The 14,125-nt window shown below is 47.0% G+C and overlaps 1 protein-coding gene across 2 annotated transcripts in view; it reads left to right on the forward strand.

The window, feature by feature from the left end:
• The window catches only part of INHCA (inhibitor of carbonic anhydrase), a 46,740-nt gene that overhangs the window by 26,870 nt on the left and 5,745 nt on the right, over positions 1-14,125 (forward strand). Inside the window, 5 exon segments of one of the 2 annotated variants that reach the window (NM_001444538.1) lie at positions 1,032-1,180; positions 3,888-3,978; positions 4,942-4,998; positions 8,046-8,216; positions 11,943-12,090. In NM_001444538.1, the coding sequence (NP_001431467.1) occupies positions 1,032-1,180; positions 3,888-3,978; positions 4,942-4,998; positions 8,046-8,216; positions 11,943-12,090 (616 nt within the window). 2 annotated transcript variants of the gene reach the window in all.

A 14,125-nucleotide genomic window follows, 5' to 3' on the forward strand; every position in this document is an offset into this window, starting at 1 on the left:
TGGGCTTCCCTGGCCTTCCCTGGCTTGCGGGGCCTGAGGAAGCTGCCTATTAGACTGAGTTCATGCAGTGATTTTCTGCTGAGCTGGGGAAAGGCCTGAATTATGGGATCACAGTCTGGGTTTGGAAAACTTTCAGCCTACAAGCAACTTGAAGTAATGATGGTCCTGGCTCCTTTGGGTTACCCAGGGTTGCCCCACCCCGCAGTAGGTCTATTTGTGGGGGAAAAACAACCCATCCTAATCTGGAGCAGGGACCTCTGCCACCATCAGGAACAGAGCTAGAATTTCAGAGGAGTTTTTTGTTGTTGTTGCTTTTTTCTTTTTTGCTTTTTAGGGCCACACCCGTGGCATATGGAAGTTCCCAGGCTTAGGGTCAAATTGGAGCTGTAGCCACCAGCCTACACCACAGCCAAGGCAATACCAGATCCAAGCTGCATCTGCAACCTATACCACAGCTCATGTCCAAGGATCCTTAACCCACTGAGCTAAGCCAGGGGTAGAACCTACATCCTCATGGATTCTAGTCATGTTCGTTAACTGCTGAGCCACGAAGGAAGCTCCCTTTCAGAGGGTTTTGATCCAGCTCTTGCCTTCCTTTGGATCTCCATGGTTGGTTTCTTCCTTCCTTCTTTTTTCTTTTCCTTCTCTTAGCCAGTTGTTATTGAACATCTCCCAAAGCCACTGTGATTGTGGGCATACTTGGGGAGCAAAGACATTGGGTGGAGGGAAGCAAGCAAGCCCACCTGGAGCAGATGACCCTGGCTTCCAACTAGGAACACTCCCCAGATGGGAGAATCCCATCCTGTAAGAGAGAACCCCAGAAGGCCCTGAGCTTGTCTGGTGCTCAGAGAGGCCCTCCTCAAGGGGAGGCCACGAGGGGGGTTGCCCTTACCTTCACTGCTCTGTCATCTCATTTACAAGCGGTGGCATGGGCATGAGACATGCCAACTCTGTTGCTGTTAAGAAGGGCCCCTTGGGCAGCCACTGGGAAGCCAGAGACACTAGACCCATCGCTGTTTCTTCTCCACCAGTCCAAGGGACAGAAGAACCCCAGAGGGTGATGTGGTGTGCAGTAGGCCAGCACGAGAGGACCAAGTGTGACAGCTGGAGTGTCCTGAGCGGCGGCATCTTGAATTGCAACTCGGAGGACACCATGGAGGACTGCATCGCTGCCATCGCGGTAAGGAGGGCCCCCCCGTTGAAAGCTGGGGCCCTTCCCGGATGCCTTTCCATCAGCCTCAAGGCTGAGAAGAACCTGTTGTGGGCTGCCCCCCACGCTCCAGAGCCCCACCCACTGCCCTCACAGGCCCCTCCAGCTCCAGCCTGGTGGAAACTTGAAAACACAGAGCAGCCCCAGACCCAGACTCAGCTCTGGAGTCCAGGGAGCTCGGAGGGGCCCTGCTTAAGAAGTGGGATGACAGCCCAGGGTGTGGTCAGGGCTCCTGTGGAATGTGAAAGCAAATCAACCTTTTCAGTCCTTTGGAAAGGTTAAGATTTTCTTTTGGGGGGTTTTTTGGTGATAAAATATCACATGCAGAAGAGAAATGAAAAATACTGTTTGTAACTCCATAACTCAGAACTCAGTACCACATAATTTCTGAGTTATGCCGTAGTGTTGGCTCTTACCTGTCCATTTTCTTTATGAGCAGATATTTTTGAAATCAGAAAAAAAAAAGTTTATAAATAAAAGTGGAACAATTGACAAACAGGAGAGACTACAATTTTCGTAAGAAGATCATGATTTTGATAAATCTCCCTAGGACCAGCCCATAATATTAAGGCCTTGCAATTTAGATAGTCTCCTAAACTTGTCAATTATAAGAATTAAGTGAATATGAGTGCTTGTAAGTTCACCTGGCATATAATAAGCAATTAATACATGTTAGGAATTGTTACTATTTCAGTTCTTGAGTACAGCTGATACACTTTTTTTAGATAATGAAAGAATCATTTGAAATATGTTTTTAAAGGCTGCATAATAGCCCACCAAATATTTCTGTCTCATTTTTTTTTCTTTTTATGGCCACACCTTTAGCATAGGGAAGTTCCCAGGCCAGAGGTCAAATTGGAGCTTCAGCTGCCAGCCTATGCCACAACTTGTGGCAATGCTGGATTCTTTTTTTTTTTTTTTTTTTTTTTTTTTTAGGTCCACGCCCGCTATATATGGAGGTTCCCAGGCTAGGGGTCAAATTGGAGCTGCTGCTGCCAGCCTGCAACTCAGCCATAGCAACGTAGGATCAGAGCCATGTCTATGACCTACACCACAGCTCACAGCAATGCTGGATCCTTAACCCACTAAGCAATGTGAAGGACTGAACCTGCATCCTCATGGGTCCTAGTCAGGTTCATTAACCACTGAGCCACAACAGGAACTCCCAATGCTGGATTCTTAACCCACTGAGCAAGGCCAGGGATGGAACCCACATCCTCATGGAGACTAGGTCAGGTTCATAATCTGCTAAGCCACAAAGGGAACTTCTTTTTGCCTCAATTTATTTAATCAATTTTTAAATGCCTGTACTTGAATTATTTCCAAATCCTTTGCTACTATAGATATTATAGGATTGGAGATTTTTGTTCTCTACCCATCGATATTTCTCAATATATCTTTACTGTTAATGACAGTGAATATATCTGGAGTTACTTGCTATGTGCCACGTGTGTATAGGAGCTTTTCACTTGCATTAATTCATTTAATTCTCATAATAAACCTATGATGTAAACTTTTCACCCATTTTATGGATGAAGAAAATGTATGCAGAATAGTATTTAGAGATGTGTCCCCTTGGAGCCATCAGGGCTGGAAGCTGTGTTGCATAGTGGTTGTGAACAGAAGCTAAAGAATAAAACTACCAAAGTGTAAGTCTTAGTGATCATCTCTTGGATAAATTGCAACCTCTCTCTGCTTCAGTTTACTTAAGTGTAAGGGGGGGAGCATTACATACCTGCCTTATTTGACTTTGTGAAGAATACATGAGGTAATCACCATAAAGTGTTTAGAAAAAGGCCTGGCACATAGTAAGGAACTGATACACTTTTTTTGTTGTTTTTTGCTTTTTTCTTTAGGGCCACACCCACAGTGTATGGAAGTTCCTAGGCCAAGGGTTGAATCAGAGCTACAGCTGCCAGCCTACGCCACAGCCACAGAACCCAGATCTGTCACATCTGTGACCTACATCACAGCTCACGGCAACACTGGATCTTTAACCCACTGAGCGAGGCCACAGATGGAACCCTCATCCTCAAGGATCCTAGTTGTGTTCGTTAACCGCTGAGACACAAAGGGAACTCCTTGACACACTTTTGTTTCTATAGTTACTACTGTTTTAACATAGGTTTCTAGAAGGGCAGTTAACAGAGGAAGAGCAAAGAGCATGCCTGTTTCTGTGTGTTTTTTCCCTGATGACCTAATCTGTGACTATAAGTACACATTTTTTTTTTTTTGCTCTGTTGTTGGAAACATTCATTGATTAAAATCATAAGTTAATTATTGATTTGATTAGAGTGGAATGCTAATGGGGTTATAGGAATAGAACCCAGTGCTGCCATTTGGAACAGATTAAATACATACCCTGAGCCTAACTGTGTGGCTTTTGAGTGAGTGACAGTGGTTGCAAAGAAAGTGTGGTGAGGGAATGTCAAGTATTCAGAATGGGGTCTCATGGGGGACACAGAGATGAACAGAGAGCGTGACCTGGGTTGAGTGCTTGCTCCTGGGTCAACTGGCTAAAGACACTTCCAGTTTTCTAAACCCTGTCTATGTGCCAAAAACTTTGGGTAATCCACCATTTGGTTTATCACAAGGACATCTGACACGGAGTCTCTGAGGGTGAGTCAGAACAACAGCCTCACTTTTGTGTTATTATTGATTTATTTCTTAACTGCAGAAAGGAGAGGCTGATGCTATGAGCTTGGATGGAGGCTTCCTCTACACAGCGGGCAAGTGTGGTCTGGTGCCTGTCCTGGCAGAGAACTACTGTGAGTGAAGCAAAGGGTCTCTTGTGTTTTCTTCCCTCTGGGCCATAGACATAGAAAGATGAGGAAATAATTTAGTTCAGTGCAGACATAACAATAGCTACTGTTGGAGCATAGAGGGCTAATAGATAACATCTATCTTCCCCAGAGTCAGAACCAATTAAGATAGAGAAGGGGGAGTTAGTCAGAAAGAAATCAAAATAGCACCTTTATGACTTAAAGAGTGAGGTTGAAGGGCATGGCATCGAGCTGGCCACAAGGTTTGCCAAACTGTCCTTGAGTTAAGAGTTGCCCACTGAAGTTTCCGTCGTGGCTCAGTGGTTAATGAACCCAACTAGCATCCATGAGGATGCAGATTTGATCCCTGGCCTCACTCAGTGGGTTAAGGATCCAGTGTTGCCATGAGCTGTGGTGTTGGTTGAGACTCAGAAGGCCTGCAGCCACAGCTCCAGTTCGATTTCTAGCCTGGGAACCTCCATATGCCGTGGGTGCGGCCCTAAAAAGACAAAAAAAAAAAAAAAAGTTGCCCACCAACTCAGGAGAACAAGTGTTCTGGCTGACCCCACTGTTGAGGGCAGAGGAAGACACATTCTGTCATAGGTGAGAAGATGGAAGCCACCCCAATTTTTTTTCTTTTTATAGCCACACTTGCAGCATATGGAAGTTCCCAAGCTAGGGGGGTCAAACAGAGCTGCAGCTGCCAGCGTATGCCACAGCCACAGCAACACTGGATCCTTATCCCACTGAGCGAGGCCAGGGATTGAACCCACATCCTCAAAGATACTGTGTCGGGTTCTTAACCTGCTGAGCCACAATGGAAGCTTCCCAGATCCTGGCTGGTTGATGGCCAATGGCCCACCGCTGAGTTAGCATTTCTCATATTATTCTTGACTGTTGAGATTGAGAAAATCATGACTTGAATAATGTGGGAGTTTAAGGCCATCTACCCTGTCTTTTCCTTTTTAGTGTCTCAAGATGGCAAAGAGCGGTTTGGGTCTAAGTGTGTGAATACACCTGTGGAAGGTGAGTCAGAATAACACAGGGGCTCAAAGGTAAAGGACTGTTATCAGGGAGATGGTGAGGCAAGTCTACAAATAAGTGAAAGTTACTAGAGTTGTAAAAAAAAAAAAAAAAGATGGCGCTGCCTCAGTTCACTGTGAAGGAGCAAGTCTGTGGTGAGCTGTGTAGTAATTACTGTCGTCAGGCACCCCACGGTGGACAGGGGACTCCTGCTTGCCCTGTTCCTGCTCACTCTACCCAGCGTTCTGCCCTAGAATGTGGGCATTACTGTCCAAGTCACCTAGATGGGAAAGTGAGGCTCAGGGCTGTGTGACTTGCCCAGGGCCACCCACCTGGGAGGTGGCTGTACCTGCATTTGAGCTGAGGTGCTGTGGCCAGAAGGCTTAGCTCCTCCTGACCCACCACAGGGGTCCCGGTTACAGGCTGCCACCCATCTCTACAGGGAGGTCAGCCCTGGGGCAGGAGCCTGATCCTGACCATTCCTGGGGCCCAGTGGAGGCCTCATGGGAGGAGGAAGGGACTCACAGATGCTGCTAATGAGGAGGAGGAGGAGGAAAATGAAATCAACTCTTTAGCTTTTCGTGGCTGGATCTGAATAGCAAGGGAGTCCATCTCCTCTTGAGAACAGGAGACCAGGGGCCAAGTTTTGCCATCTGTATCTGCACATGGGCAAAGAGGGTCTGTCTCGGAGGCCCCTAATCTTGAGCATTAGCTAGAGCCCTGGGTCTTTGTCTGGTGTGGTGCCTGGACCAGCAGCATAAGCATCACCTGAGAACTTGTTAGAAATGAACATTATTGAGTCAGACTTCTTGATGTGTGGAGTTGGAGGATGGGGCCGCCGCTCTGTTTTAACAAGGCTGCAGTCTGATTCTAATGCAATTAAACTTTGAAAACCATGGTGATGGAGGATCCTGAGATGGAAACAGGTATTCACTTGGGTTCGGATTTATTTTTTTCTTTTTAGCACCTCATCCGCAGCATATGTAAGCTCCCAGGCTAGGGGTCCAAAAGGAGCTGCAGCTGCCAGTCTATGCCACAGCCACAGCAACATGGGATCTGAGCCATGTCTGCGACCTACTCCACAGCTCAAGACAATGCTGGATACTTAATCCACTGAGTGAGGCCAGGGATCAAACCCGAATCCTCATGGATACCAATCAGGTGTGTAACTTGCTGAGCCACAATGGGAACTCCTGCAATTTCTTATGAGACAGGAAAGCTGGGGGAGGTGGGTGAGTTTGGGGTATCATAGCACAAACTTGGGGCCAGAGAGTCCACCCACCTCCACAAAGGCCTCAGGAGTAGAGGCCACTTATCTGGCAGCAGCTCTGCTTTGAGTGCAGCAGGACTCCAGCCCTGGGATATGTTCTTCTTCTGCCCTGTCACTTTCATGGCTAACAGTCTTCTCTGAACTGGGTGTATCCCCAATCCTAAGGGCTGGCATTTCATTGTTCTGATTATAGAACACATGAAGTTAGAAAGAACTCCAGTTGCCTCATGAATTTCTAGAATGTAAAGTCAAACACACATGTAGGCCAATGAGGATGCTTAGGAGCTGGTTCAGAGTGATGGAGAAGGTTAGATTTGATTAAGGATGGAGAGGGGTTAACCCTGAAGCTACACACACATACACACACATGCACACACACACCAGATGACAATAATTAATGTTATTTGTGCAGACATCGTCACAGCTCAAGAAAGGCACTGTAACGGTGTTTTGCTGAGTCTGGTAGGCAAGAGCTTGCTGAGGCCTCAGGAGAATCTGCTTCATCAAGAGGGACTCTGGCACTGCCTTTGCTGTTAGCAACATGATTGGAAACCTAGCGATGTCACCTTCCCTTCCCATTCCTAGGGTGCAGTACGCTCCTATTAGTTCATCTCGTTCCTCTAAATACCCCCCTGCAAGGGTATTACTCTTACCACTTTACTGAGGAGAGACTGGGATCCTAGAGGCTGAGTGACTTGTCCGAGGTCATTTAGTAACTGACAAGGCAGGTCTTCACCAACTGCCAAATTGACTCCCAACTTTTCCAGGCTTTAGTAAATAGAATATACTTACCACAGCAGCAAGTAAGGGTGTGTGTGTGTGTGTGTGTGTGTGTGTGTGTGTGTGTGTGTGTGTGTGTGTTCTGGGTGTGGTGGGCATGGTGGTGGTGAACCACATTACCCTCGATTCCAATTGTATACATTCAGCCTTGCAGCTTAGGCCTTATTCAACAAGCACAATTGTGTTACAGAACATTGGGATAGGAATATGTCGAATATCAATGGTGTTCCCATAAAAATCAGGAGCAAGACAAGAATGCCCCCCCAAGATATTTGGCATTATTTTGGAAGCAAATGAGGTAGGATAAGAAAAAGGGATTTTAAAATATACTGGGGGGAGTTCCCATTGTGGCTCAGAAGAAACTAATCTGACTAGGATCCATGAGGATGCAGGTTCAATCCCTGGCCTCCCTCAGTGGGTTAAGGATCTGGCGTTGCCACGAGCTATGGTGTAGGTCACAGATGCGGCTCGTACCTGACATTGCTGCGGTTATGGTGTAGGCCAGAGACTACAGCTCCCATTCCACACCTAGCCCAGGAACCTCCATATGCTATGGATGCAGCCCTAAAAAGACAAATATATATAAGAAGATATAAGAAGATATTAAATTGTCATTATTAGAAAATGGTATTATTGTTATAAACCTGAATCAAGAGGTGTTGGCAGCATGTCATCAAGGAAGAATGAAGCAACTCACAGGGAAGAATATATAGCAGCATCCCATTGGAAAAGTATGTAGCTTATAAGTGTGTGTGTGTGTGTGTGTGTGTGTAAATATTGGTGAGTGTGTGTATGAAGACATACCTGCAAAACAGCAGAATCAGACTCTTGGCCCAGTTACTATCGGTGATGGTTACAGGGAGGATCTTCTGCCCCTGCTGGAGTAAGGTGAGGGCCATAAGCTGTGCCCCCTCCCCGGGAGAGTGGCAGGTGGCAGCTAGCCCAGCAGCTCTGATGTACATTTTTGGATGGCCCTGAAGGTATTGAAATTGCACCTCAGTGTCTCTGTCCCAAGGTTATTATGTCGTGGCCGTGGTCAAGAAGTCAGATGCTGACCTCACCTGGAACTCCCTGAGAGGCAAGAAGTCCTGCCACACAGCTGTTGGCACTTCCGCAGGCTGGATCATCCCCATGGGTTTCATATACAACCAAACCGGGTCCTGTAAACTTGGTAAGTGTGCTCTGGGTGGTGGTGTGGCAGCCCTTCCCTTGGCCTGTGCCTGTGTAGGGGAGAGGTTCAGTGAATGGCCAAGTGGCTGGTGCGCTCAAGGGCTAGACGGCCATGTAGGTGTGCTTCACATCTCCCTAGCAGGGCTCTCAATCTCTTCTCCCGTGGCATCCCAGGGGAATGGCTGGTCCCAAAGGACAACTCTCAGGGAAACACTCAACTCTTTATGTCTTTCCTCTGGCTCAGGGAAGAAGCCAGAGCTGCAAAGTAAAAATAATGTGTAGGTGTGCACATGTGATGGGTGTGGGTTTGTGTGTATGTGTTGTTTTCCCATATAAACCGAATTGGCTGCTTTTTTTTTTAAATGAAAAAAATGTTCTATTATGATTCATTTACAATGTTCTTTGAATTTCGTCTGTGCAGCAAGCGACGCAGTCACATATATATATATATATATATATATACATTCTTTTTCTTGTATTATCTTCTATCATGTTCTATTGCAAATGATTCGATATAGTTCCCTGTGCTATACAGCAGGACCTCATTGCTTATCCATTTTATTCTTTTTTTGTTCTTTTTTTAGAGCCACACCTGTGCCATATGGAGTTTCCCAGGCTAGGGGTCAAATCGGAGCTGTAGCTGCTAGCCTACACCACAGCCACAGAAACACTGGATCCTTAACCCACTGAGCGAGGTCAAGGATCGAACCTGCATCTTCATGGATACTAGGTAGATTTGTCTCCGCTGAGCCACGACGGGAACTCCTGCCTGTCCATTCTAAATGTAATAGTTTGCATCTACTGCCCCCAAACTCCCAGTCCATTCCACTCCCTCCCCCTCCCCCTTGGCAACCACGAGTCTGTTCTCCATGTCTGTGAGTCTGTTTCTTTCTATAAATAGGTTAATCTGTGCCATATTTTAGATTCCACATGTAAATGATATGATATGGTATTTGTCTTTCTCTTTCTGATTAACTTCACTTAGTGTGATCACCTCTAGTTGCGTCCGTGTTGCTGCACATGGCATTATGTTGTTCCTTTTTATGGCTGAGTAGTGTTCCATTATGTATATGTACCACATCTTCATAATCCATTCATCCGTTGATGGGCATTTAGGTTGTTTTCCTGTATAGGCTATTGTGAATAGTCTGCAATGAACATAGGGGTGCATGTATCTTTTTAATGAAAAGTATTGACTGGATATATGCCCAGAAGTGGCATTGCTGGATCATATAGTATTTCCATATTTAGTTTTCTGAGGAACCTCCATACTGTTTTCCATAGTGGTTGTACCAATTTACATTCCCACCAATAGTGAAAGAGGGTTCCCTTTTCTCTACACCCTCTCCAGCATTTGCTATTTGTAGACTTATTAATGATAGCTACTTTCTTAATCATAAACCTTCCACCAGAAGGTCTTCGAGTGCTTTATCTTTCACTTTCAGCCTCACCTCTCTTAATTTTCCAAATTAGTCATTTCAGCAACACTCTTGCCTATACCTAAAAGGCTCCTGGTCCCCTGCTTTCCCCACCATCTGACACATCCAAGCACTGCACTAACCTGCACCTGGGCAGTTGAACACAGCTGGAGAATGTCACAGGGCAGAGCAGTTCATACCATTGAGATGCTCCAGCTGCTGGTCTCAGAGGGCACCTCTAGCGCTCAAGAGCACCCCTGCTGTTTCTCTGCTCCACACGCACACTTCCCATCATCATCCTAATGTCCTACTTGTTCACAAACCTCCATCCCACACCAACCTATCTATCCCCCTTTCTCAGCAGATGATCTCATCTGCACCTGCAAGAGACACTTGAAACCATCAGGAACGTAGTTTTCTGTCAACACCCCACTGCCAAAGCTGGGGGCTCCTGCTGGCTGCATCTGCTCAGCCTCCCTCCATAACCCTGCCAGTCCTCCTACCTGTACTTGGGGGTGGGCCCCTGACCTGTCCCCGCCCCACCCAGAGCCTCACCCTCAGTTACCACGTCTTCCTCTGGTATATCCGACAATTTCTTCAACATGTAGATGAATCCGATGTCTTCCATCTTTAAAAATCCTCCCTCTCCCAACATTTCCCTCCAGCTCCTGCTTCTCCTACTCCCCTTTACAGCCAGACCTCTTAGAAGCACGGTCTGAGCCACTCACCCCAGTCATGGCTGCACTCCCTGCCCCCTGGCTCCTCTGCCTCCTTCCACAGGGAGAAGTCTGGTCAAGGCCACTAGGATCTCCATATTGCCCAGCTTGAAGGATGTGCCCCAGTCTGTTCCTCCATGACCTCCTCTTCTTCAAATCACCTTAAAGCACCACCTTCTGGCCTTTGTGAAAACACGCTGGCTTCTTTTTTTCTCCTACCCCTACAAAGTCCCTCTTTCCCAACCTGGTTAATAAATGTTTGAGTTGCTTAAAGCAACTCCCCAACCCCAGCTCTAAATTCAACCTCTGAGCCCATACATGCATGCCTATAGCCTGGATTTCCATCTAAACAAATATTACATGTACAAAGCCAGGGACATAGCAAATACTGGATAAATGTTTGCTGCTATCACTATTATCATGTCTATATGCTGATAACTAAAGTTTTTGCCCCCAGCACAGATCTCTCCTTGACCTCCAAACCTATGTATTGAACTGCTTGTTTAACATTATCTAGTCAGATATCTTAAAAGCACATTGAGCTCAACCTGTATGAAATGGAATGCATCTTCTCTGCCAACCCACAGTTCCATCACAGTGATGTCAGCTTTTCCTCCCTCCTCTCGCCCCCTCCCTTTGTGTTACTCTGCTCCAGGCTGGTCTCATGTCCCCTGACCTCCTGCAGGAGCCTATGGCGGGCACCCCACATCTGCCCTGGCTCACCCTGCTGCTGGACCCCTGGGCCAGCATTGTCTAAAACCCTTCAAAGCCTTTCTATTTCTCTATGGACAAAGGGTAAGACATCACATGTGGTCTGGACCCTGCACCCTCCCCACTTACTAGACCACTGGGTGGTCCAGGCTCAATGGCCTCCATTAAGCTTTCTGTGCCATTTCCCACCTCCCCCAACCCCTAAGCCTTTGCAGATGCTGTTCCCTGTCTGGAAAGCTTGTCCCTTTGCCCATCCTTGGGTAATTCCCAGTCATTCTTCACTTGAGGACTTCCCTGACTCCCAGGTCTGTGCCGCATTCCTTTATCTGTAGCCATGGAACCATGTTCTTTTCCCCAGAGCGTGGTGGGAAACTCAAATTCACTAGCATGGTTACTTGAGTCATGAATGTCACCCCAGGAACTTGAAGTCCAAGAGGGTGAGGCCTCTATGGTTTCCTCACTGGTGCCTTGAGGCCCAGCACAAGGCTAGATGGCTGGGCCTCTCAGGCCCCTTCCTGGCCTTGAGTCACAATGGCAGAGCTTGTAAGGAAGAACAAAGGCAGCAGACGTCAGAAAGTGCAGGACCATCAACCAGCCAGGACTTCCAATTTTGCCCACTCTCTTAAAGTTAAGTCTGTGTCTACCCTTCCATGCTGCCGCCCTGTACCAGGACTGCTGTGAGCTCACGGACCCTTGTTCTAGCTGCAGCCAGGCCCTCTTTGCTCCAGCTGTAAACTTTTTTTTTTTTTTTGTAATTCCATAATGTTCTTATTTCTACCTCAAGTATGTCTTTATGTCACTCAGTCAATTTTAAGGACAAAATCTGAGGCTTTCTTGCCAACAAAGGCAGGAAAAGCTGACCGCCCCTGTCCTCCTGTGCAGATGAGTTCTTCAGTCAAAGCTGTGCCCCTGGGTCTGATCCAGAGTCCCGTCTCTGTGCTCTGTGCAGTGGCAGCATCAGTGGGCAGCCAGCCCACACCTGTGCCCCCAACAGCCACGAGGGGTACCACGGCTTCAGTGGGGCCCTCCGGTGAGTAGCATCTGTCCACCAGCTTTGCTTTGGCACCAACCCAGTGAACTTTCTGTCCTTTCACCGTTTTCATCACCCCCCCCCCAATCTGGGTGCTGCATTTAGGAGGAACCAGAATTAGAGAATAGAAAGGCAGATTCCCAGGGGCCCTGAGGGTTCTAGTCTGCTCTGGAGCCCTCTGCTCAGGGAGGACCAACTGATGCAGGGCACCAGAGAGGTGCAAGGATGATGGGTGCAGAGTCCCAATCCCGCTTCTACTTGTGATCCTTTCTTCTGTGTGATTGTGGACAAGTCACAGCTTCTTTCAGCATCCCAATTTAAGATCAAAGGAAGGCCACTGGACTCGTGCTTCTTCTACCTGGTTGAGGAGTATGTTTATTTATTTATTTTCCTTTTTTGGCCACACCTATGGCATATGGAAGTTTTTGAGCGAAGGAGTGAATCTGAGCTGCATCTGTGATCTACACCACAGCTATGGTGAACAAGATCCTTAACCCCTGGAGCCATAGTGGGAACTCCAAGGAGTACATTTTAAAAACACATATTCCTGGGCTCCTCCATCCATTCAAGAACTAATTATTGGACACCTAGTATGTGGCAGGTACTGTTCCTAGTTGGAGCAGTATAGCAAGCAGCAAGAAGACACACACAGCCCCTATGCCTCCTGAGTCTTGTGGGGAGAGGAGGACAATGAACCCATAATGGGTGATGCCTTCCTGACTATGATAAGTGCTACAGGGGACTAAGGAGTTGATATGGCCAGTGACTTGGGGACAATCTTAGAAAAGGTGGTAAGGAAAGGCCTCAGCAGGGGCCCTGTGAACTGAGGGTTAAGTATTGCATGAGAATCAGGCCTGGAAAATCTGAAGCAGAGTAATCCAGGAAGAAGGAACAGCAAGGACAGAGGCTGGAGTGGGACAAATCATGCCATGTTTGAGGCCAGAGAATGTCCCAGGGAAGAGGGAGGGAGGGCAGGGATCAGGTGCAGAGATTGGGGCTGCAGACACTGGCTATTGTGGTGCCCTATAGGCCTGGCTGAGATAATTCTAAGTGTGATGGGTAGTGTGGACACTGCGAGGCAGTGGGGCATGCTGTGCGAATTAGGGTTATGTGGCATGTGGGGGCCTGTGTGAACCTCTAGAAAGAACCCTTTTCTTCATCACACTGACAGGCTCCCTCATTCCTCCCTCTCCAAAGTTTTGTCCCTTTCATAAGCCATACATGAATCACATATTTTCACAGATCCCTGAACATTAAACCTAGACTAAAATAGTTGAACTTCCCTTTACATTGGGAGATGCGTTAGTCTTACGGTCCACGGCCTCATTTGGGTAGGGTGATGATAGATTCACAGAGGGCCTAGAATTCTGTCCTCAGGTTCTGTTCTGAATCAGGATTTCCCCTGTTTCCAAAGTGAAGATGAGCACACATAGAACAGTCTTCCTTCTGGTCAGCTCATTCTTCCTACCTCCTCCTTCCTGCTTTTGCACTGCCTTGGCTTCCTGACTCTGACAGCCAAGATGCTTCAAGGTGGGGGTTTCCAGGTAAAATTCAGGTCATTAGTTAAATTAGAGTTCCGCATAAACAATGAATGAGTCTTTAGCATAAGGGGACACTCTGCTTCTCCCCTCTCTCTTTCTGTATATCTGCTGCTTTTCTCTCTCCCATCAGGGTAGTTTTCTCTGTTGATAGTTTTCTCTGTTGAGCAGTCAACAGAGAGGGAAGTGTCTGTGACCAGCAGCCCCAGCACTGTTATCGCTCCTGGGTTATAAAGAAGCAGTCAAACACAGACCATGATGTATTAGTCCCAGTTCGCAGGAAATAGGATTGTCAGCCCAGTTCAGGTGAAATTCCTGCTTATACCACTCCTGCGGTGAAGTTGCACTTTAAAGTTCTAGTTGTCTCTGCTGTGGGTTAAAGGGAGTCTAGAGGGGAAGTCGCTTCTCAAAAAAGTAGATGGAAATGAGAGCAAATAACTCTAAAATAAGATTATACACAGGGAATTTTTCTTTCCTAATTATAAAAATTATTATGC

This window comes from Sus scrofa, chromosome 13 (genome assembly GCF_054392235.1).
Source record: "Sus scrofa isolate SSC_HxYL_T2T_F1_AM1 chromosome 13, Sscrofa_HxYL_maternal_Yorkshire_Landrace_v2.0, whole genome shotgun sequence".
Lineage (NCBI taxonomy): Eukaryota > Metazoa > Chordata > Mammalia > Artiodactyla > Suidae > Sus > Sus scrofa.